Source organism: Vigna umbellata, chromosome 2 (assembly GCF_029865625.1).
Source record: "Vigna umbellata cultivar VRB3 chromosome 2, Vumbellata_1.0, whole genome shotgun sequence".
In the NCBI taxonomy this organism is placed as follows: domain Eukaryota; kingdom Viridiplantae; phylum Streptophyta; class Magnoliopsida; order Fabales; family Fabaceae; genus Vigna; species Vigna umbellata.
In genome coordinates this window covers 46,939,366-46,963,661 of record NC_142166.1, presented here as the reverse complement: position 1 = coordinate 46,963,661, position 24,296 = coordinate 46,939,366, and the positions used below count along the sequence as shown (strand labels likewise).

Below are 24,296 nucleotides of genomic sequence, written 5' to 3'. Positions count from 1 at the left end.
TATATTTTTAGATAATTATTATAAAATTAAAAAAATACAATAAAAAAAGAAATATACAATTGTCCAACTTTGATTATTTAAAAAAAGAAATGCTTTAATAATGAATGTTGGAACATTAAAACTTAAAATAAATAAATACTTGTTCTTTCCACTTTTACTACATAGTAATTAGGTACATTCATCATAGTTGATAAGCATACAATTTTATTCAACTAATCTACAATTATAGTTATCACTATCATTTTATTAAATAATTTAATTAAATATTTTATTATTGGAAAGAGCTGTAATGTGTTTGTATATAGAAAAAGGCCCTTGTCAAAATACTTTTCTTCCATCGTATTTTAATTGCTCAATATTAGAAACTATTTTTTTTTGGTGAGGGTAATGAATGTAAATTTAACTGCATTTATTTCTATCTATTTGTACTCGAAATATTTATTTATAAAAATTAAAATTTATCCATAAGTATATAATATTATCAAGAATCTAAATAATAAAATAACATATATATTTTTTAATTCTAAATAAGAAAAAAGATTATAATTTATAAATTTCAAGAGATAATATTAGACAATTTAAAATGGTTTAAGCAATTTAAAATATGAAATGAATCAAAGAAATTTTGTATGTCCAAATTAAATAAAAAAGGGTTAAATATCCATATTCATATCAATTGAGATATTTTTTGTTACCAACATTATAACTAGTTAAAATAACTCCCTCGTCTATGCATTTATTTGTCTACGAGTATGTATAAGTATTCCAATGATAGTTTAAAATTTATTTTTCATTTAAAACCAAAATCTATTTTCAATTAAATAAACTTAATAGTTTTTTTTTTTTCATGTACCTCCAAGTATATTCCTAACCGAAGAAACTTTTATCCTTGTGGAAGAGTTGACTTGGCCAAACTAAGCCCTAGACATAAGTGCTTATGCAATAAAAGTTGGCTTAACCTGTAGGTAGTGCCGCAATCACTGTAGTTGTGTTCTTCGCAATTTTCTCTGCACAAGATATTCATTCCCCCCAAAACCAACCGTTCAATTCAGTTCTCCTTTTTCATCTACCTGTATTTTCTTCCTTTCTTCCTTCATTCATTTCTCTTTCTGAAATCTTGATTGGGACTATCCCTTTGGTTCTTAATGGGAAAGCCCTCAGGGAAGAAGAAGGGTATCGCTACTCCGGCTACTGCAAATTCACATGCCAAACCTGCCAAGTCCTCCAAGGCTTTCGATGAAGATACAGCAATGTTCATTAACATGTCACAAGAGTTCAGAGAAGAAGGTAACAAGTTGTTTCAGAAGAAGGATCACGAAGGCGCCATGCTCAAGTACGAGAAGGCACTGAAGCTGCTTCCGAAGAACCACATAGATGTCGCACACCTTCATACCAACATGGCCACGTGTTACATGCAATTGGGTCTCGGGGAATACCCTCGAGCCATTCACGAATGCAATTTGGCGCTGGAAGTGTCTCCAAGGTACAGCAAAGCTCTTCTGAAAAGAGCCACATGCTATCGTGAGCTTAATCGCTTGGATTTGGCGCTAAGGGATGTTAATCTTGTTTTGAGCATGGAGCCAAATAACCTCACCGCTTTGGAGCTTCTCGAGAGTCTCACGAAGTCAACGGAAGAAAAGGGGGTCCCTGTTGATGATAAAAGGGTGGCTTTTGATACCACCGTTTATCATTCTCCTTCTCCTTCTTCGCAAAAACTGAAGAAGAAGAGAGGTAAAAAAATTGAGGACAAGGTGGTTGTGGAGGAAAAGCTGGGTGTGATTGTTGAGGATAAAAAGGTGGTTTCCAAACCAATTGGGCAAGAAGGCAAGGTGGTTTCCAGAACAATAGGGCAAGAAGGCAAGGTGGTTTCAAAAACAATTGAGCAAGTAAAAGAGTTGGATTCAAAAACAATTGAGCAAGTACAAGAGTTGGATTCAAAAACAATTGAGCAAGTACAAGAGTTGGATTCAAAAACAATTGAGCAAGTAAAAGAGTTAGATTCAAAAACAACTGAGCAAGAAAAAAAGGTGGTGGAAATCAAACCTGTGGAGGAAGAAAAAACTGTCACGATCACAAGGAGCGTGAAGTTGGTGTTTGGAGAAGATATAAGGTGGGCTCAGTTACCCGTGAATTGTAGCGCGAAGTTGGTGAGGGATATAGCCAGGAATCGGTTTCCAGGTTTGAAGGGAGTTCTTGTCAAGTATAAGGATAAAGAAGGTGATTTGGTTACTATCACTACTACAGATGAACTAAGGTTAGCTGAAAAGTCTGCTCCTGAGAAGGCATCGTTTAGGCTTTATATTACTGAGGTCAGTCCAGATCAAGAACCTTCTTATGATGGAACAACAACCAATGGGAATGAAGTGCAAAGGGATGGTGAAAATCAAAATGATGGTGTTGAGAATAGGGGTACGGAAGAAGGCAGAGATGAAGATGCTGCAAAAAGGATGATTACTGTGGAGGACTGGCTTCTCCAGTTTGCAAGGCTGTTCAAGAACCATGTAGGGTTTGAGTCTGATTCTTATCTAGACACTCATGAGTTTGCAATGAAGCTGTACGGAGAAGCGATGGAAGATACGGTAGCAAGCAATGATGCTCAAGAACTTTTTGGAATTGCTGCTGATAAATTTCAAGAGATGGCTGCCTTGGCACTGTTTAACTGGGGAAGTGTTCAGATGTCCAGGGCAAGGAACCAAGGTTTCTTTTCGGAGGATGGGGCTAGAGAATCTTCCTTGGAGCATATAAAAGCTGCATATGAGTTGGCACGAAAGGAGTACGAGAAAGCAGAATTGAGATATGAAGAAGCCTTGAAAATCAAACCTGACTTCTACGAAGGATATCTTGCTCTTGGGCATCAGCAGTTTGAGCAAGCAAGGCTGTGCTGGTGTTATGCATTGGCATGCAAGGACTCAAATGCTGGCTTTTCTGAGGAGGTTCTACAACTTTATAACAAGGCAGAGGATAGCATGGAGAAAGGCATCTTGATGTGGGAGGAGGTTGAGGAGCAGCGTTTGAATGGAATATCCAAATCAGATAAATATAAAGAACAGTTAGAGAAAATGGGCTTGGATGATCTTTTCAAAGATGTTTCTGATGATGAAGCTTCAAAGCAAGCTGCAAAGATGAGATCTCAGATACACCTTCTATGGGGAACCTTGTTGTATGAACGTTCTGTTGTGGAATATAAGCTTGGCCTTCCCACATGGGAGGAATGTTTGGAGGTTGCTGTTGAAAAATTTGAACTAGCTGGAACTTCTGGAACAGATATTGCTTTCATTGTAAAGAATCACTGCTCAAATGAAACAGCGCTTGAAGGTATGAGATGACAAATGTTATTTTCCTTTAAAATAAATAATTTAGGATTATAGATAGCTAACAATCCATTCTTCTTAATGACAGGGTTCAAAATTGAAGAGATAGTACAGGCATGGAATGAGATGTACGATGCTCAGGGGTGGCAGTTTGGTGATCCATCATTTCGACTTGAACCATTGTTTCGTCGGCGTGTTCCTAAACTCCATTCCATATTGGAGCAGTTTTAAGTTTTCTTCTTTAGTTAAAAATTCTTCAGAGGCATGATTTCTTTTGTCTTGGTATTTTTGAAGCTGTCTTCATCCCCTGCTAAGACGGGTAAGTGAGACCATACATGTTCTATAAGTTGGTTTTCCGAGCTCCTCTTACAGAAGATCTTCTTCCAACGGTAGGCTGGACTAGCCGGCTAGATGTTTTCTGCTGGCATCATCTATTTATGTTTCGAATGGGGTAGAGGGGGAATAAATTGTTGTTCATGATTTGCATATTCAAAACACTACTGAGGTTATTTCTGTTTATGGTAGAAAAGATCTTAGGAATTTTAGTTTCTTTTTCATGTATATCAATTTGCCTGCGTAAACCAAACCTTAATCTTTTATAATTGCCAACAAACTAGAAGGTATCTAGATGGGTTGGCTGAATAACCATGACAAATAATAATAGGTGCCAGTTTCCCGCCACCATAATTCTGATGTTGAATGACTTTCTACTATTTAAGATGTTTAAATGTTTCTGTTAGAGGTCTCACCATTAACTAGAGATAAAACAAGTATACAGTAGATATAAACCTTATCTTACAAGTCAATTTTGGAAAGTTTAGTTAAATTTAAAGTCTTTTTAATAGTGTGTTTGTTTGACCCTCAGCAAAACTTTTAGATTTGTCTGTAGATTACCATGACACTAGGTATTACAGAGAAAATTATTATCATACGTTAGTTTCTGTTGAGTTTGCTGTGAGAATTGAGAAACAAATTCATCTAATGCGTCAGGAAAAAGTTATTGTGAACAACTTCTGAGGAAAGGAGAATCCTTCTTGCAGAAAGAACTTTGGAGATCAAAGGGCATTGCCAATGAATTTTGATACTGTGGTAATCGATACATCAGAATTAAAGAAACAATACCAAACAAACAGAGAGAGTTTGTTAAGCGGGAAAAAAGAAATAAAAAAACTAGGGGATTTCAAATGCTGACGCAGTTCCTGCAGAACTAATGATTTATCCATGTTAGGTTCCCTCCTCACAGTCTCTTTCTAATCGGCTTTTTATTTCATTTCAAGCCATGCTTTTATGCCGAAGGGTTCATCCATCCCTGTTATATGTGAAGTTCTGAGCAATAAAATCAATTCTACCTACTGCTTCCGCAGTTTTATGGACTCTGTTTGAGGAACTTAGGCTATCACATGCAAGAGACAAAGTATTGTTTTGATTGACCTTCGAAAAGTGCAATACTAGAATTGAGCGGGAATATGTTCTTACCTAGTAGGATTTATACAAACTTGTATAATAACATAGAAACATGCACAATGGTTAATGTAGCTAATGTTTATATGTATTATTAACTAACAATAGTAAATCTTTGGGGGTGACCTTTATTAGGTACAAACAAAGTCCCACGTTACATAAAACAAGAGATGGACATGAGTTTATATACACATAAGATTCCTTTATTAAGAGACCTTTTGGAATGGTACTAAAAATAAATCCGTAACTTAGGACAGAAGCCAATTACTTAAGATGACATAAATCATAACGAAAAGCTTCTGTTATGGTAACTGTTAAATATTAATATTTGGGTTACATAAGAGTGTTCTGGAATTTTTGTATTCTGTTTTTTATTGTTATAAAATTACATTATTACACACCTTCAACTGTGTTTTTTTTCTGTCTTTTTTCTCAATTACCTTTTACCGATGTGGTTGGCCTAAAGGGGTTTTCTTGACTCTTTTTATGCAGGGATTTTTGTTCTGCATATTTAGCTCATGTTCGGTGCTATGATTGGATTATTTTTTCTGATGCCAGTGTTATACTAGTTGGGATTTGAGACTAGAAAAGCTGGTTATATATATTTATTTTGTTTTTATACTTGAAGAGATTTGCTGGAGGGTTTCATTCTTTAAGGTGTACCAGTATATTGGATGATTTGATTTGTTCAGCTTGCACCAAAAATATATACACATACAGATTTTTTTCATAGGTAAAGGCTTGTGATTAATATTGTAATGTGTCCTTGGTGAGTGATTAAGTGGTGGAATGTAACAATTTATGGATGTCAAGTACCACATTATATTATTCATTTTTATCTTATTTTTCGTCCAATTCTATATATAGCCTCCTCTTATGCACTTTAAATATTTTATACATAAATTCACTTTAATTAATATGGTTATAATGTATGATTAATTTAGTTCAAAATTGAATTTGTTAGTAGTGTATCCTTCGGCCGCTATAATTTTATTTTTATAATATAATAGTTTTTTTAGTTCTACATTAACACTTATGTTAATTTAGAGTTTAATTTATCTTTTTGTAAGTAAAATTAGATCCCATCCCATTAAGATGGAAATAAATTGGTGTTTTAATTTTTTTTTACAACTAATAAACTTAAAAAAAAAAAATCTTGGATCTACTTAATAAGATGATTTGAGCTTATAAAAAATAAAAAATGTTTCAAAAAGTAAGTAGAAGATAAGAGAATGAGAAAATATACAATTTTTTTATTAATTCAAATATATATATATATATATATATATATATATATATATATATATATATATATATTACGAACATATTTTACTTGCCAAAAACATGTAATTACACTATATTGAACCTATTGCAAATCACACCTCAATACATAAAAAGATTTTCAAAACCTTAACCACTAACAACATTATACTTGTACTTTTTATAGTTTCTCTGAAAAACAACATTGTGGTCCAAGTAACATCTTTACATCTCTATCAAGTATTAGAGCCACACTGGTTGGTGAGTAGCCTCCTGAAAAGTTGGTGCATGTTGAGAAGCTTCAATGCCGTGCTCACGGTGAAGATGGAGTGGCAATCAGAGTTTCAGGATCCTTTATAATTGGAAACCAGTTCCCATATGTGGAGATGGTATTCAAGTAGAGGGGTTGCCAAACTTCAAGGATCTTGGAATCGATATTGCTACCAAAAGAATCGGTACATTTCATGAACAATTCTTAGTGGAACCAACAGGTCTTATAGGATGCTATTCCCTTGTGAAACAAGAGCTATACATTAATCAGTAATGTTATATTAAGTTGCGGTGTGTCACTATGTCACTCAGAATTTAACACATTTCACATGAAGTGTCTTAGTTTTCACAGTATCGTGTTCTCCACGTGTAAAGTATACAAATTTTCTTGTATCTATGTTCTGAAAAATTGTTGATAGTGATATGAGTTCGTTTAAATGTAATGTGTTCTCCTGTTTCAGCTGATGTAGAACTTCCTTTCCACCTTTTTAAAAGTAGTTTTAGTAAATGTTTTACTTAGTATACAGATGAGGGACTCTTCAAAGTAGATTCAGGGGCTTTTTGAGAAGCTGCATTAGGATCAAATCCCGAGGAGGGAAGTTGGTTCGTGTGGCCTTCAGATAAGAAGTTCACTTTAGGTGATGTGATTGGAGTGGGTGAGGAAATTGGATGTAGTTTATGATTGGGTAAGAAAGCATCTTCGTCTGTTTTAGAGTATCTTTTGCCATTATTTAGCACTCTGTACTAGGAATTGCCATTCCTCTTATCGGGACCGCAGATGCACATTGTGTAGATGCACATTGTATTCTAGAGACGTAACTGTTTTTATTCCATATCCGAACCTGAAAATGGCATATTGAGGGAAATTGGAATGATGAAAGAAACAATTTGAGGTCTCTTTAAACAAATGGTTAATAGACACAACTAAACTGAAAGACATTGCAGATAAAATGCAATGTCTGGATTAAAGTCAAATAAATTTGAAGTTAAATTAATAAGAAAACAGTTGGATTCGCTTACTGTAAAGTCATCAGAACAAGTTGCGAATTTGCCAAATTCGGAGCTACACCTGTCAAATAAACAGTATTAAAAACTAATGTAAAAGAGAAATAAAACCACAACAGGTTTCCAAATTACCAGTTAACTGCTGTAAGTTCACCATCGTGAGTTTTCAAAATAGTAGGATCTTCCAGAGGCTTGTCAACCTGAATTTTGAAAGTTCAGTGAAATTATATCCAAACTGCAACATATGCATCAAACCTAATATCTCATTGTAATTTATAAGAATGAAACCTTCCAAACATATGCGTTTCCATCACTAGAACCACTGACAATGTTTGACGCATCAACGTTAATTACGGACTGAAATTGCACACATCAGACAGTTAGGAGTTAGGACAGAAACTGAATGCAGAAGATTTGGACAAGTGCAATTCTCACCTTTACAAAAAATGATTCAATTCGGCACCCAGAAAAAGATTTTACAAGCCCTTTTTCAAGTTGAAGGGTGTTGTACAAATAAATTCTGCAAAAAGAAACGGTAGATTTTATATTTTGCTATATATTCTTAACTTAGAAGAAAGAAGATGATACCGGTTATCCATGCAGGAAGCCGAAAGAAAAAGTCCACTTTCATCTTGTGACAAACTACATATTCCGTGCAAACTTTGCTGAAATGACAACGAAGAAGACTGTCATGAGACTCTAGACAATATCATTTAAGTTTTTCAATATATAAAATTGTTCTAATGACATGAAAGGCGTAATACACCTGAAATTTCCTACCACATTTACATTTTAACTTTAAGGGTACTGTAGTGATTATTCTAAGGCTATAATCTTTTATCAACCTCAGAATTAAACTCTAAAATAATTTAGAATTAAACTCTAAAATAATTCTAGAAAGCTTGATTAATCTCTCTCATAATTTTCTATTTATAAAATAAATTGATAGAAAAATACATGATAAATAGAATAATCTTGAATAGAATATAATCATGATAAATAAGATAATTCTTGATACGATGATAAAATAGGATAAATATCCTAGCAACATAAAAGACATAATACACATGACATTTCCTACCACATTTACATTTTAACTTTAAGGTGTTGTAGTAATTATTCTAAGTTGAGGCTATAATCTTTTACTACACTCAAGAATCATGATCCAATTTATCCAACACCATTAATTGGTAACTCACAGAAAGTATAAGAAAAATATATTTTCCCTTTAGAGCAAAGTTTCAATCAACCTTTTCAGTTGACTGAGGACATGGACACGTCTGAGTAACACTATTTTTCAAATTTCTGGTATCCCAAAACTTCAACACGCTGAAATAAATCAATTCATTAGTCAAACCTATCAATTCAGGTAAAAACACTGGAAAATCAAATGTTCACTAATATGAATTTTCCAACTAACCTATCCACTGCACCAGCAGTTGCTACGGAAACCTGGTCCTTGAGACAAAGAACAGACGTAATGCTCATGGAAACAGCCTGACAATTAAGAATTGTTGGAAAAATTTAGTTTGCAATATACAAAGGAACCTAGATCCTCAGAAACTAACCTTTCCCCTTCTAGTTCGTCGTGCTTGAGATGAAACATGTGCTCCGTTGACACCACCCATTGAACTAGCAATGAAATGATAACAAATTAATTTTAAATAAAATATAAAGTTCATTAAGGACTAATAACTAAACGAGTAATTTCATTAGTTTTTCAAATTAAAAAGAAAAAAGTCACTTACCATATGTTAACTTCTCTCCGCCTACTCTTAGCAGTGGACTTGCATCTCAAGTCCCAAATACGAAAGGATCCATCTCTAGAACCAGACACAATAATATCTGAAAGTTTGAAAAAAAAAAATGAATATTAACAGCTAACAAATCACTGTACAGTTATAAAAAAAATCCATAGTTCAAGCATAAACCCAGTGATGCAGGTAAAACGAAACATCACCTGCATTAGTTGGATGAGACCACGGTAAGATGAAGAGAAATATTATATTTTCTTTCTGTATAAAGTAGACGTTGGAATCTAGAGAGTTAGAAGGAGTTTTTGATATTGGCATTTAATGGTTTTCGTGGTACCTACCTTGGAAGGGAAATCATAATATGATTAATACCAAATGCATGAAATTGTTGTTGTATATGTGCTGCTATGTACCTTGTTGATAGGTAAAGTACGCAAATGATATTCTGGGGTTGCATGGGTGAATTATAAGAATGGTATGGTGAAGGGTTACATGCTAAGGTTTTCGTTATGCAAATTTTAAATTTTGAGTCTATAAAATAGGTTTACGGAAGCTAAATGAGTTTTCTTTGAAGATATAAAGATTGAAGAGAAAGGTGCAGATGTTACCTAATGGTCACGGTTTTGTTGTTAATAAGCAATGATTCTTTGTTTTAGTTATATTGATGTCGTCCTAACATTGAAATATCTAGTTTTATGGATTTCGAAAACTATATCATTTTCGAGTTATTATCGAGTTGAATAGTATATAGAGTGGTATAGGGTGTAATTTGGAGGTGGGTGTATAAAACTGGTGCATTGTTAGATAGTTAGTGTCCAGAGAAATATTCTCTCTCTAATCAATACATCAATATCTCTCTTCAACCGTTAAAAGTCATTTACCTTTCTCTCTGCATTTAATTCTTCAAACAACCATTTATGTTTCTCTCTCTGCATTTAATTTTTTTAGCCACGCATTCATCAAACTACACAGGTTACTTAGGTTTGACCACTACACCGATTTATCAGCGTGAGCGAAAAAGACCAGATTGAACATTTTTTAACAAAATATGAGTCTTACTGAACTTTTCCTAAAAGTAGGATGAGAACCAAACACTTAAAATAGGACCAAATGACGTATTAATCCTTAAATAAAATAACAAATTAATGATGGGTTCCTAATTCCGTTTTTGCTTCCTGCACCCACCTATTTTCTAACTACACTCCAATTCCGTATACGAAATATCTGAATTGTTTTTATGGTTTTTAATTTTGCCCTAATTTTTTCTCTTACCTTTTTTCTTCTCTGCCCAGTCCCTTCTCCTTCCCGCAACCTTTGTGGCTGACGTTGCTCCTCCGATTGAGGTTAGTTTTTTTTTTTTAAACTGATTTTTCCTGTGAAGCACATTTACTATTCGGGATTGATTTGACTCTCTTATGCATTAATTAATTTTAAAATTTGGTGAAAGTTATTTTGTTTTTATTTCTTCTTAATGGAACAACTTAAGATTATGCAAAAAGTGATTTTGATGTAAACTTTGTGATTTTCGTGAATCATCTTGTGTTTAGAATTTAGATTAGCCTTGCAACTTTCGAAAGACTTGTTGCATAGAGCTTTCTTGGTTTCTTTTATTTTTCTTGGCAGTCAGTTATATAAATTACCATGTGTCAACACTTAGCTTAGCCCTTTTGTGAATAGAGGTTCGTTTTGGTTTCATAGGTTTCTTTTTTATTTTTTTGTTAAGATTTGGAATAAGTATAGATGCTTGTAAGGTGATGTGCAGTGACTTGTTAATTTAATTTTTGGCTGAATCGAATAAAAAATATGAAAAAAATAATTTCTTTGAAAAACCTTTTCTTCTACCAAATGCCCTAATTCCATGTAGTTTTAAGGTGGACAGCTAGATATTTTGCAAGTCATCTGACTCTTAGGCTCACATTGAGCATCTGTTTGGATATCAGGGAGTTTGAAATGTGAATTTGATTTAAAATTAGTTTTGTTGGCGATTTTGTGAAGTTATATTAAAACCACTTTTAGGATTGAATCTTGTCTAAGAAATCAACGCATGCCATATTTCACTCTTATTTCTTTTAAAACTAATTTTAGAGAAGAAAGTGTTGTAAATTTTTTTTGAGGAATGTTGGTTTTAAAATTAATTTTGAGATTGTGCCATTTAGAAATTTGCATGTCTCACTGGCAAAAAAGGAACTTCCTAATCAATAAAAGCTGTCTTGCAATTTTACAGAGAGAAAGAGATGGATTCTTCTCCTTCACAGAACATATACATTCCGGAACAATGGTCAGAGGCTGCAGAATCCATTTCTTGCAGTTCAACACCTCCTATTGTTTTTATATGTGGTGCCAAAAATTGTGGGAAGACGACCTTTTCCCGCTATCTCCTAAATATGCTCTTGCACAAATACACCAAAGTAGCTTATCTGGATACTGATGTTGGCCAACCTGAGTTTACTCCTCCTGCTTTTCTATCACTAACCATTGTTCACAAAGTAACTCCAGGTTGGTTTGTGATTCCCTATCTTAATTTTTGCAAAAAAAAGTATTTTACAATTTATTTCAAAATTATTCATTTTTTTTAATTATTTTAGATTTGACAGTTCCATGCCTGAAAACACCAGAGAGGTATGGTGCTATCTCATCTCAATAATTTGGGAGCTGAAACTGTGTTTTTTTAATTTTTGTTATGTTACTTTGAATCTTTGAAACATTTGACAAGGCTGCTGATTTGTGACAGATTTAACATCTATTCAGTATTCATGTGAATTGGAGTGTGTAAAGTTTTGGCATGTTGTATTCTCCGATTGGCAGTTATGTCAAGATGATTGCTACAGATGTGTATTTCATGCTTCTGGATTAAGTAGAACCGATCTTGACAACAGATCTCTCTGTCATACAAAAATAGAAAAAATATTATACATTGACATTTTTCATATGATTTTGTCTTGTACATGGTTGTTCCTTTTTCTTAGAAAGCTGTAAAAGTCTAGGGTCTCAGGCATTATTCTCTGTGGCTCTTTTTAGGGAATGGAGTGGTTGGGATTGGGGTCATTTCTGATTGCTGTGAAATTTTTTATAAACAGAGTTGGATGACATATTTTGTGCCTTGGATCTGTGTTCAACCCTGTATTTGTCAGCCAATTTGGGTATTCCATGATTAAACATGTGATGGACTTGCTGGCTATCTGTCATTTTTTCTGTAACAGGTGTCTTTTCTTTGGTGACGTTTCTTGTAAAAGAGATCCATCAACATACTTAAGTTATGTCTTTGCCATTTATGATTATTACCAAAAGGAGTATGGCATCTCTGTGAAAGGAGAAAATCCTTGTCGTATCAAGTTGCCTCTTATTGTGAATACTCCTGGCTGGGTGAAAGGTAAGCTCACTTTTTTCAGCTGTTAGTCTGATTCTTGTTAATCCTGCATTTGTACTTGAAACTATTTCTTTCCTAGAATTGTAGTGATATGTACTCTATTATGGTACTTTGTTCCATGGTTTTTCTGGCATTTCAGGTGTTGGTTATGATGTATTAGTGGAAATGTTGAATTATATTTCGCCAACACATGTAGTTAAGATAAGCACATCCAGTGAAAATAAGAATCTGCCTGCTGGAGAATTCTGGTTAGATGAAGAACATGATGGAACAATCAACCTAATTGAGATAAATTCAGCTCATCAGGATTCATTAAATAGATCGTAAGTTCAAATCTGATTGAAAGTAGTTATCAATTGCCGCTACTAGTTTGGCCTTTTAATTACCATTTTTATGCTTTAAGTAACATATAATATCCTTATTTGTTCCCCAGGGTACTTTTTCAGAAGGATGCCGGTCCCCTACGTGATTTACGAATAATGGCTTATTTCAGACAGTGCTTTTCTAGTAATTTAAATATTTCTACTATGAAGGAACTTGCACATGCCTTGGCCTCTCACTGTCCTTATGAAGTTCCCATTGCAAGCATAAAGATTAGGCATCTTCATTGTGAGGTTGGCTTAAGTTTTGCTTGGTAGCTGTTCTGATTGAGTCATACCACACCTCAGTGTGGTCATTACCTTGTTACTTTATGATTTAGAAGTTAAATTTGCATATATCTAAACCTTCACAGGCACTACAACAGTGGAGTCTTGTGAATGAGTTGCCCTTAATGAGTTTGGTTTTTGATGCATTCGTTCCATTTTTTTTTTAATTTTAATGATCTACCAGTATCTTTGCAGGTCCCAAGCTCTGAAATATTCTTCGGTTTGAATGCTACTATTGTTGGCTTAGCTGTTGATTCTGAAGGACCTGAAAATTTACCTTGGTGTTTTGGCCTTGGTAGGTCATTTGACTAACTTCTTGAATTTGAAGTGTTTCATTATATTCTGTTCTGAAACAGCGGATAATTTTTTACTGAAATACTTCTGCAGCATTGAAATTTTGGATTAAAAAGCTAATAAGGTTGTTATAGTAAAGCAAACTACCTGAAAATGTCCATTCTATGTTTTACAAGTCTTGAAAACATCAAATGCCTTGTAAACAAAATGGTAATGCTATTTGAAAGAAATAGTATTATTGAACTTAACCAATTTCAAATTTTTTAAGACAAAAGTATTGTGGACTAAATGTGCATTTGTGAGTTAGCTTACTTATCTTGTATATCTGTCTATTGGTTGTGAGAAGTTTACCACTGTCTCAGTTTTGCAATGACATATAAACTGTAGTATATCTGGAGAGATCTCTACCTATCTAGGCTATCATGCTTCCAAAGATGTTGAAGAGAAAGAATAAAACAAGAATATGACTGTCACAAATCAAAAAGGCTATTGTTCTAGTTGAGTAGTTATGCATTTTGATAATTCTAAGCAATTCATTTTTTAACACATCTTGATTTCTTATGTTTCAGGGATTGTGAGGGGCATTGACACAGTAAAACGTGTGCTCTATGTCATTACTCCTGTGCCACATAGTTCCTTGGAAAAGGTCAACCTCTTGCTACAGGGTTATATTCAAATTCCCTCTTGTTTGTTGCAGGCAAGATATTGTTTTACATGCTTTTTCTTTCTTCTTGACATAATATTATAGAAATGAAAGATAATATGTTGAAGTTCATTCATTCTTCTTTCTTTCTGTTGTCTCAGCCTTTTCTAGTAGTTGCTAGAATGTGTTCAGTTATTTATATTAGTAGGTTTATTCTTTATTGCTGATGGCAGCTAATAGACGAGCAGATATTTAACACGATAATTATCATTATTTCTGACTGGAATTCATGATTAAGAAATGTATGTTTCTTCTTATACAATAAATGACTATTTTCAGGTTCAGGGATGCATCTCACCATACATGTCAGCAAATACTTTGGCTATAAACTAGTTATTCATGTGTTAGCAAAGAGAATCATTTCAGTAGCATATTAGCAGGGTAATAGCCATTATAGTTTACTTATATTGTCATTTTTCCTTATTTGCTAAATACAATTTTGTTTACTGTTATTTATATTTATACACAGTAGATGTACATATGTGGATATTTAGCATTGAAATTACACTCATGATTGCTTGCAGTATGATTATTTCTCTTGGAGTTTGAGATTTTAGTATCTTTTTTTTTTTCATGGTCGATTAATTGTCATGGTTAACTCTGGCAACTGTTCTCTGCATGGAATTCTAAATTTTATTATCAAATTATTAATGTTTTTTTTTGCAAATCAAGTTCTTTTCTTTATTTTTTATTAATTATTAATTAATATTTATTGCATAATTATGATGTATCTTGGTCAATTATAAAAATCTAGAAAATGACATTTTAAGTGATTTAAAAATAATTAAACTAGATTGTTTTAATACTAAATGGTTTTAATATAAATAGTTTTTTATGATAGAGTTTCATTATTTTAATATCTAATTGATATTTGATAATTTACTTTAAAATTTATATAATTATATTTTTTTAGATATTGAATATTTTGTAATATCATATTTGTTTTTTTAATAATTTTTTATAAAAATTAACTAAATGAAATTAAAATAGTAAAAAAAATATCAAATTGTCTAGGTTAAATGGACTATTAAACTGGATAAAAATAAATAATTAATAAATTATTTGAATTGACAAATTAGTCATTAATATTAAATATAATAACTATGAATTATTTGACTTTTAAAATTTAATTATGATTAAAATAAATAAATAATATTTTTTATTGCAATTATAATTCAAAATATATTTTTGATTTTGAAAATAATTTAAATATTTATTAATTATATCCATAAATGTGAAATAGTCATCTAGTCAAATCTATTAGGTGCAAGAAGAAAATTGTATTCTAAATTGTGTAGATGTATTAATCTTAGGTACATCCAATCATTCTTAAACTAAATTTATACATGTTTTTTTGACCAAAAACTTTATTAAAGTCATGCAAAAATACTTTTCACAAAAAATATCAAGGTTATACTATAGTTAGTGTAAAATTTTTGTGCTCATGAAAAATATTTTACATATTATTTGTTAAGAATGATATTTTACATTCTTTTTATAAAGTACAATGAAAAAATAAATATACACTTATTTTAAAAATAAATATACATTTATTTAAAAAATAAATTAAAAACTAAAAATATATTTAACTATAAATTTAATATTATTAATTAATTTTATTTGATGTATAAAGCGTGAGACGTACAGTTATTTTTTAAATAATATGCAAATGAATGATATGTACTGTACAAATTTCAAGAGTCATCCCTTATATTTTTATATGCAGTGTGTCTTAATCTTAACTTTTCATTTCAAACAAATATTAATTAGTATAGTCTAATAAAAGTAACAATTTTCAATTTTGGGCACAAAAAAGAAAATAAAATTTATATAGAAAACGTCTAAACCAAAACTTACTTATTTTTTTAGGAACTAATTAGAAAAAAAAATTTAAACTTTAGAATTAATATCACTGTGATTACAGATAAATTATCTAAGTCTTAATTTGAGAGATACACTAAAAAAAGAACAAATAAAATAATATTTTTAGGATAAAATTACAAAAGGAAGACCTTTAATAGTTCAGAGTAACTTTGTGCCATAAAAAATACTTCACGCAGTATAATTTTAATCCCAATAATCATTTCAACTTAAAATTAAATTAATCTGCTTTATCACTCAGTGTATTATTATTAAGGTTAAATATGAGTAAACATGACTAAAATAAAATAATAAACAAGTAATAAATCTTATTAAACTAAAATAAATATAATATTATAAAAAAAATTCACTCATAAATAATTTTTACCTATAAAATTAATAATTCATAAAAATATGAATAACAATAAAATACTTTAATTATTATTTTTTTAAAATTCTATTAAATATTTACCTGAACAATTTCATAATTAAAGTGAAAGAAAATGATGAAAATAAATAATAGTTTGAAAAAGATTTGTTTTTTTCATTACGCACTTTTATAGATAATGAAATCATAATTGTGTATAACACAAAGATTTGATTAAATTAATGTTTACAATTAATATTAATTAGTTTAGTTAAATAATGAGAAATTTAGAGAATAACATGATAATTAAAACATATAACAATCATGTAATTAAGGAAAATTTAACATAAAATGAATAAAAAAAGTAGCAATAGATAATGAAGAGTACCAATAAACAATGTTATTGTTTTTTATTTTCTCTTATTGTTTACTATTCTATTAATCTTCTGTCACTCACAATCCTTGTGTTGCATTGTCAAATGCTAAACCTGCTCCAATCTTGTGACGTTCGAGGCTCAAACACAAAAGCTCTACCGTCTGTTAGCCCCACAACAAATTGGCTTGGGATATGTGGATGTGCAGCAATAGCTATTGGAGACATGCTTGAACTGCAATAAACAAAATAACAAATAATATAATTATAATGTCTGCCAAGGAGTATGCAATATGTAAAAGTTGAAAAAATTGTTATTAATTTTCTTTTGGAGTGTACGAACAAGGTTCAATGAACTAGTGGCGAGACAATGCACAATGCAGTGCGACAGAAACCAAAAAATCGAACTGTTTCATCACAAGTTTCTGAACCCTATTCCAGAACTCGTAGTTCTTTGAAAGAGAGTTGACCACTGAAGGGGAATTACAGAAGAAGAAAATTGGAGATTTCAATATTTTTTGAAGAAGATGCTTATGGATGGATTATCAAAGTCGATCGGTACTTCAAGGTAAACGAAATGGATGACTATGAGAAGCTGGGTGTGGTATTAGTAGCATTAGACACTGAATTGGTACCAGTGGGAGGAACAAACACCTTCACCAAGTTGGGTCCAGTTCAAGAAGGTAGTAATTCAGAGGTTTCAACTAAAGTTAGTACAGAATCGTTTTGGGTCATTGTTGAGCTTTAAGCAAACTGGGCAGTCATGGAATATAGGAAGCAAAATGCACCCAGTTTTCCATGTTTATGCACTGAAGAAATCGATCATTGCAACAATCACCAACCAACCATTACCTCTATTTTCAGCAGATGATTGGGAATTGAAGGTTCAACCAGGAAAAGCGCTTACTGTTAGAAGGAACCAACAAGGGGATCTCAAAATTCTTATTAGGTGAAAGGATTTTCCAAACTTTTTAAATTTGTGAAAAACTATATCTACACTAAAGGAGCATTTTCATGATTTCCACCTTGAAGACAAGTGCATCTTGAGGATGCATATAATTTCCTAATGAACTTTAAAAAATTCTCACCAACACTGATATCAGAATCGATAATTTATTATGGTGACCACTTAAACTCTTATAACAATTAAAATACATAATAACTCCATAACCACATACGGAGAATAAAATAAACTCATCAAAACATACCTTGGAATTGTAGGAATGTAAGTTGAGAGACTGATCTTACAACGTAGTTGAAACTTTAAAGTATCAAGTATTGCCACAGTTCCATCAACAAAACTGACATACACAGCTTGACCATCAGATGAAAAAGTTGCTTGGCAGATAACCCCTGCAACTCTTGGAACCCACTATCATGAAACAAAAAGTTTGTACATTTATTTAGTAACAAACAAATCGCTTTATACGAAGAAAACAATATCATAAGTGAAGGGAAAAAGGAAAAACCTGGTTACAACATTTGAGATCAGTTGCTTCATACATTGCAAGACAATCACTTCGTACAACAAGAAAGTGCTTCTGATATAGGTGAAATTGAATATGTGTCTCAGATGGTATATCTGGCACTCTTTGTCCATATATTTTCAAGTACCCATCTTTCAGTTTTTTCCATTCATTGGTGTTCCATACAAAAATCTACAAGTGATAATTAAAAAATGACAAATCAAGTTAATATGAAGCCAACAGAAAAAAAAGACTAACTTATATGTTATAAGATATTGAGATTAGGAATTTTTTCTTAATTTTATTATTTTTATCTAATATGAGACTTACCTTCACACTTATTAAATTATTTTTAATATATAAAAATAATTTCAAAATAAGGTATTATATACTAACCTGATCATTTACACCAATGGAAACAAGGAGATCAAAACTAACTGAAAATGCAAGGTCGGAAACTCTTTGGGTGTGACCTTCAAGTTTGCTTATAATCTGTACAAAAATAAGACACAAAAAGTTATACCTTGAACCTCTTTTAAGTAGAAAGGTCATGAAACATATGTTTCTCAACATAAAACTTGTATACCTTATTTGTACTAGCGTTGTATATAATTATACTGAAATCATCCAAACCAATAGCGAGTATATTATAATCACGAGGGTAGAAGGCGAGACAAGTTGCCATAGGTGGTGGTGGCATGATAGTCATCAAACTCTGTATTTATTTGACAATGTATAACATATATTATCAAACAAATCATAGTTTCATAGTAAACATGTCCTAGCAAACTTATAAATGGTAGCGTAATGTCAAATAAAAAAACAAAAATAACAAATGGGTAATATTTATAAATGAATGAGCATAATAAAAGAGGTATACAACATGAATGAGCATAGGATGAAAAAGAGGTATACAACGTCATGACAAAATGAAAAATCAATTATTTTGATTCTGGAAAAAGTTTATGCATAATGATAGCTTTTACAACTCTTATAAATATAAGGATAGTTGAGATTTTTATTAAAGAAACTAAAAATATTGATCGTCTTTGATATGATAAGAGTTACTTATATTAAATAACTACCATTATTTTTAACATAAAATCATAATATTTAATGTTTGTAGGTTTTTATATTCTTATATATTATTTAACTCTCTCATTTATACTTGAATAAATAGAATCAAACCTTCCATAATAATATCAAAATATTAAGATTAAACAATTTCATATAAATGAAGAACATTTCTTTGATATAATAATTTTTTATCTTTTTGGTTTACCTTAAACGAGAACATGTTGAAGAAGGAGATTGGTCCCCCAGATGTTGAGATGAGATATAAATCATTCTTTGATAAGGAGAAAGAAGAAATTGGGTCTCCACTATATGAACTTGCAAGTTCATTGCTCATCAATTGAAAGTCACTCCTTGGTTGCCAAATGTGAGGAGAAACTTGTGTAGTTGCCTACATGGATTACTTGTATTTTATGATAAATTCAACTACAAAGTAAGAAAACTAAAGATATGAAGGTAGGATGGGAAAAGGGAAAATTAAAAAATAAAATAAAATGGATTTTATGTTTCCACTTACCTTGCCATCCGGGTTAAGATTATTACATGGCCACTTCCAAAGTAGATGATTACCATTTGATGCCAATGCCAAAATGCCATTTCCCTCATTGGTGTAAGTCAGTCTAACTATCTGTTTTATCATACAGAAGTTAATGATAATTTCTTGTTTTTTTTGGAACCGACAAGTTCTAACTGTTTGTGAAAAATTGTTAAAACTTTCATTCTCAACTTAGTATGTGTGACAATAATGTAATTAATCCATGTGATCCGGTAGTAATTGTTATGTTTGATGGCAATTATCTTTGAAAATTTATGTGAAAGGGGAGTTAAACATTTCAAATAGAGCTATATACAATAAAGGATGTCATGTTCAACTATCTTTTAAAATTAGTGATAATACGTGTAACTTTTAGCAATAATCCTATAAAGCATTGCCTTAAAAGGTCATACCTTGGATATTTTGGGATGAGTTGGAAGCTCCAAGAATTGACAAGGGGACGACTCACAAATATCTAAGTAATTTGAAAGCTTTGAGTTTTTATGAGATTCTTCAATTGAATTTGACCTCCTATCTTCCAAGCCTTTTCCATACCCATTCTTTTACAAAACCCAAGTTGAAATCAGGGCAAACAAAAAAAAATTATATTATGTGACAATGCTTTTCAAGTGAAATTGAAAATTGGAAATAATAACAAAACCAAGATTAGAGGTTTAGCAAGCAGCAAAAACAATAGTCATAACAGTAATCATGGATAAAAACAATGTTGTTGGAGATGCTTTTGGTTTTTTTTTTTTCTCAAACCTTCCTATATCTTTTATATAATCAACAGTGTTTAACAAAAGAAATCCAACTAACCTCCTTTGACACCTGGGAGGGTCTTCCCTGCAGTGATAATACATTATGATCCTCCATTGTAGTTTCTAGAGAAAGGACATGGATTATTACCATCATAGACAATAATTGAAATGATTTCATTAAGCAAGAAAAAATCTCAAGAGCACCCAGATTTGCTAATACAGCACAAAATGCCACAAAGACAATTAAAGCATAAGAGTTAGAATTGCTATTTGAGAGATGCATACCAGATTGCAAGTTTTCAATTGAATCACTGCCTTCTGATTGCAAAGGTGAAGGGTTCAAGCTCGACCCGCTAACACGGTCCATCAGAAAGGTTTTCATGTCAGAAACTCCATGTGGATCTTTACAAAGTTTATGTTGCCAATTCAAACTGACAGAATGAACAGCAAGTAAATTTTACACCAACAGCTGAAAAGCACAGGCCTATGTCGAGAATAGAAACAAGCAAACACAATTGCTATATGTATATTATTATCATCTCTAAGTTGGAAAAAATAGTGAAACCTTTGGTTCAGAAGATAATATAATCTCTGTTTTCTAAAGGTAGGAAACTTCAATTTTCCATGGAACTGAGGATTTTCCTCAACGAGTTTTATAATACCATCTGCAACAATTTTCCTCACAGAATTTGCATCTCCATACGTTGAAAGTGATGCATGCTCCCTGATCAGACCCAGAAAAAATTTAACCTTAAAGCACATCAACCTCACATGTAAAATTAGAACACTGAAAATTGAGTTGTACCTTATATCGTTGACTGTCAAAAGCTGAGTCATTTCATTAAACAGATCTTCGTGCCCGGGAAAAAAGACTTTTACATCCTTAAGGAGAATATCTAAAGCCTTGCCACGATCGTGACTAATGAAAGATGAAACAAACAGTTCAGAGATGTTAGGTATTTATCCTATTTATCATTGTTATATTATGTCAAGGGTTATTCTATTTATCATGATTAATATTGTGTCTAGAGTTATCCTATTTATCATGATTATATTGTGTCTAGGTTCCTCTAATTATCATAATTATATCGTATCTAGGATTACTTAAGTATCAATTTATTTTTATAAATAAAAGATTACGAAAGGATCAATCAAGTCTTCTAAACCTATTTTACAGTTTAATTCTCAAGTTGGTATCAGAGCAGGTTGTCTGACTTTTTTCCTACTCTGTCTTTGTTGTCTCTTAAAAATTTCATCTTTTCTGAAATATCTCGATGAATAGTCCTGCTCTGCTCTCCTAATAATATCATATATTTCCAATGCCTTTTTTAGCAGTTTTCCACCGTCATCTGCCACCATCCACTGCCTTAGTATAGTTTGATGACCAGTCAATCGGGATCGCCTCCTTGAGCGGCGACCAATCCCGCCGGTGTTGAGGGCTAGTTCTCATCCAGGCACCGCCACACGCGCCTCATTCTCAAGGAGCATAACCCAGGTCGCTGCCTCATTCTCCTCCACACGCACCGTCACGAACGACTCCTTTCCAATCAGCTTCGGGCACGTGTGTGTCACAAGTCACCTTTCCAATGTTAGAATCATATCGTGCCACTGCCATTCGTCTCGCTGGACTTAAAGAAAAAAAAAATTCTTTATTTCAGCATTGTTCCTTAGCCTCTTTCATAATGTGTGTTTTGCATATTTAGCACCTGTGATGTTCCTGATGGCTTGCGTCATTTATTTACAAATCTCCAAGGAGGATCAGTGCTATTAGCTGGTTAACACCAAGGAATTTCAACACCAAAGTCATAGGTTGAAGGTTCCTCATGGCATGAAAGGAGTCTATTTCTGGAAAGATTCAGAATCTTAGTCAAACAATTTCACTAGTCACTTGTTAGATCTGTTTTTGGATGCTTTGATGAATAAAGGAGAGCATTACGATCTTCCACCCTCAGGATTTGTCATCGGCGCATTGTCATTTCTGTCATTTGCTGTGAGGGGTCACTGCATGCCCCATCAGTCAGTGATGGCAGTCCCTGCAGTTTTGTCCTTTCAGCCACTGCAGGCCCCATCACCTGGTCAGTCACTGATGATAGTTCCTGTAATTTTGTTGCTTCCAATTATTACAGGCCCCATCAGTCAGTGATGTCAATTTAGTCTCTACAGTTTATAGTTGTACATACAATTTGTATGATCCAGATTGAGGGGGAGTGTTAGGATATTTATCCTACTTATCATCATTATATTGTATCAAGGATTACCATATTTATTATGATTATATTGTGTTTAGAGTTACCTATTTATCATGATTATATTGTGTCTAGAATTACTTTAATTATCATGATTATATTTTGTCTAGGATTATCCTAATGATCATGTACTCTTGTATCAATTTATTTTTATAAATAAAGGATTGAGAGTGTAATCAAGCCCTCTACAATTATTTTACAATTTAATTATCAAGAAACATAGATATGGAAATTTATCCCTAAATGAAAACTTAGGATTTCTTTGAGAATAATAAGATTAGCCCAATGAGGTTTTTCTTAAACTGACAAGGTCCATCCAATTTCTAAGACAGTATAAAGCTTACATGTCCAATGCTTCAAGGTACTTTTGTTTTCTGATTTCAAAGTATATTTTGGTTGAGTGCATGTTGTCATCTATTCTTGTAAATCTAGAAAGATAGCTCTCTGCTTCATTCCATTTTCCAACAACTAACATCTCCTCAAAATGCTTCATGTTGAAGTATAGCCCACTTTCACATTCAAGCCTATGAATAAAAGAATAAAAAATTAAAGGAAACAAAATGTAAAAAGATCAATGGTGAAAACCAAACTCAGAACTGGATTTACATACAGAGGATAACCCACCTTTGTGCAGTTTCCTTCAACCCCTCTTCATTGAGAAATTGTAAGGTTAAGAAAACAAGATCTTTACTTAGAGCAGAGTTCTCCATTACAAATATGTATCTTTTCTATATTATCAATCCTGCATCATAATTATATAAAAATCAAAACTTTTTCTCAAATCATGATAATTGTCCAATTCAAATACTCAGAACAGTTCTTTTATTGAAATGACAAACTAATTGACTATAGAAAATTTGCATGCACTATTAAAAAAATGAGAAAAAAAATAAGGGATCGGAAATGAAACACAGAAAGGTGCAAAGGTTCACCCACAGCGCAAAGGAGAAAAAAAGAGATGAAAATTAAGAAGAAAACATGAGAAGGTTTTTTTGAAGGTTTTTATGAAAATAAACCTTTGTGTAAGAAATGTTGGCCAAACCACCAAGGTTAATATATAAGGATCAGTAGCAGGTGGACAAGAAGGAAAAATAACTTATTATGATAAGCACAGTGACTTATCTATCTTTTCTGTTCCTAAGTGTCTCGGTGGGGACCACTAGAACACATGGTTTTTTCTGTAACTGGTACATTAAATATTTAATAAAATCTCATAATATTTTATTATATATAATTAATGCAAGTGAAAGGAAGTTATTTTAATCCTGTAATGTTTATTAAATAAAAAGTATAAAAATTTAAATGAAGAGTAACTCTAATTCTAGAATAATTGTTTTTTTATATCAAATTAATTAGTGTATATATTATATATAATGGTACTGTTTTTTATTTAGTATTAAGTTATCAACAATCTCAATTATTTAAAAATAATTACTAACAGGCTTCCTTTTAAATGTTCCTATTTTTATGTGTAAAGTTTTTTGCCCATGTTTGATAATTTTGATTAGAAAAAATTATAGAAATTATTTATTTTTATGATAT

At 31.9% G+C, this 24,296-nt stretch overlaps 4 protein-coding genes across 4 annotated transcripts; 2 read left to right on the top strand and 2 right to left on the bottom strand.

Annotated features, from left to right (window-relative positions):
• Nucleotides 1–946: 946 nt before the first annotated feature.
• On the top strand, nucleotides 947–5,615 carry LOC124828837 (protein PHOX1-like). The gene is made up of 3 exons (XM_088107146.1): nucleotides 947–3,315; nucleotides 3,400–3,630; nucleotides 5,265–5,615. Exons 1-2 carry the CDS (start codon nucleotides 1,146–1,148, stop codon nucleotides 3,540–3,542), a joined length of 2,313 nt encoding a protein of 770 aa, XP_087963272.1. The 5' UTR covers nucleotides 947–1,145; the 3' UTR covers nucleotides 3,543–3,630; nucleotides 5,265–5,615.
• A 494-nt stretch (nucleotides 5,616–6,109) lies between these two features.
• LOC124828841 (uncharacterized) lies at nucleotides 6,110–9,379 on the bottom strand. The gene is given in 12 exon segments (XM_088107852.1): nucleotides 6,110–7,036; nucleotides 7,039–7,144; nucleotides 7,323–7,371; nucleotides 7,440–7,507; nucleotides 7,596–7,664; nucleotides 7,743–7,827; nucleotides 7,896–7,972; nucleotides 8,558–8,636; nucleotides 8,728–8,804; nucleotides 8,876–8,939; nucleotides 9,056–9,152; nucleotides 9,268–9,379. Coding segments are annotated over 12 exon segments (1,101 nt in total). The 3' UTR covers nucleotides 6,110–6,818.
• A 900-nt stretch (nucleotides 9,380–10,279) lies between these two features.
• LOC148204134 (Pre-mRNA cleavage complex II protein family) lies at nucleotides 10,280–14,598 on the top strand. Its single transcript, XM_088107147.1, has 9 exons — nucleotides 10,280–10,404; nucleotides 11,286–11,557; nucleotides 11,647–11,680; nucleotides 12,262–12,431; nucleotides 12,568–12,751; nucleotides 12,862–13,042; nucleotides 13,271–13,370; nucleotides 13,939–14,066; nucleotides 14,352–14,598. The coding sequence occupies exons 2-9, from the start codon at nucleotides 11,296–11,298 to the stop codon at nucleotides 14,403–14,405; spliced, it is 1,113 nt and encodes a 370-aa protein (XP_087963273.1). The 5' UTR covers nucleotides 10,280–10,404; nucleotides 11,286–11,295; the 3' UTR covers nucleotides 14,406–14,598.
• A 2,028-nt stretch (nucleotides 14,599–16,626) lies between these two features.
• On the bottom strand, nucleotides 16,627–23,493 carry LOC148204133 (topless-related protein 1-like). The gene is made up of 14 exons (XM_088108023.1): nucleotides 23,379–23,493; nucleotides 23,099–23,278; nucleotides 21,314–21,427; nucleotides 21,074–21,232; nucleotides 20,794–20,939; nucleotides 20,567–20,631; nucleotides 20,161–20,307; nucleotides 19,730–19,840; nucleotides 19,421–19,603; nucleotides 18,725–18,853; nucleotides 18,535–18,630; nucleotides 18,142–18,330; nucleotides 17,881–18,044; nucleotides 16,627–16,907 (listed from the first exon to the last, which is right to left on the bottom strand). Exons 1-14 carry the CDS (start codon nucleotides 23,462–23,464, stop codon nucleotides 16,775–16,777), a joined length of 1,902 nt encoding a protein of 633 aa, XP_087964149.1. The 5' UTR covers nucleotides 23,465–23,493; the 3' UTR covers nucleotides 16,627–16,774.
• Between the last annotated feature and the right edge of the window lie 803 nt (nucleotides 23,494–24,296).

Coding starts and splice junctions, on each gene's coding strand:
- LOC124828837 (XM_088107146.1), top strand. CDS start 1,146: ATGGGAAAGCCCTCAGGGAAGAAGAAGGGTATCGCTACTCCGGCTACT. Junction 3,316..3,399: donor AAATGAAACAGCGCTTGAAG/GTATGAGATGAC, acceptor TCTTAATGACAG/GGTTCAAAATTGAAGAGATA.
- LOC148204134 (XM_088107147.1), top strand. CDS start 11,296: ATGGATTCTTCTCCTTCACAGAACATATACATTCCGGAACAATGGTCA. Junction 12,432..12,567: donor TACTCCTGGCTGGGTGAAAG/GTAAGCTCACTT, acceptor CTGGCATTTCAG/GTGTTGGTTATGATGTATTA. Junction 12,752..12,861: donor CAGGATTCATTAAATAGATC/GTAAGTTCAAAT, acceptor TTTGTTCCCCAG/GGTACTTTTTCAGAAGGATG.
- LOC148204133 (XM_088108023.1), bottom strand. CDS start 23,464: ATGGAGAACTCTGCTCTAAGTAAAGATCTTGTTTTCTTAACCTTACAA. Junction 18,854..19,420: donor TCAACATGTTCTCGTTTAAG/GTAAACCAAAAA, acceptor AAATAAATACAG/AGTTTGATGACTATCATGCC. Junction 18,045..18,141: donor ATCTCAAATGTTGTAACCAG/GTTTTTCCTTTT, acceptor GTTTCATGATAG/TGGGTTCCAAGAGTTGCAGG.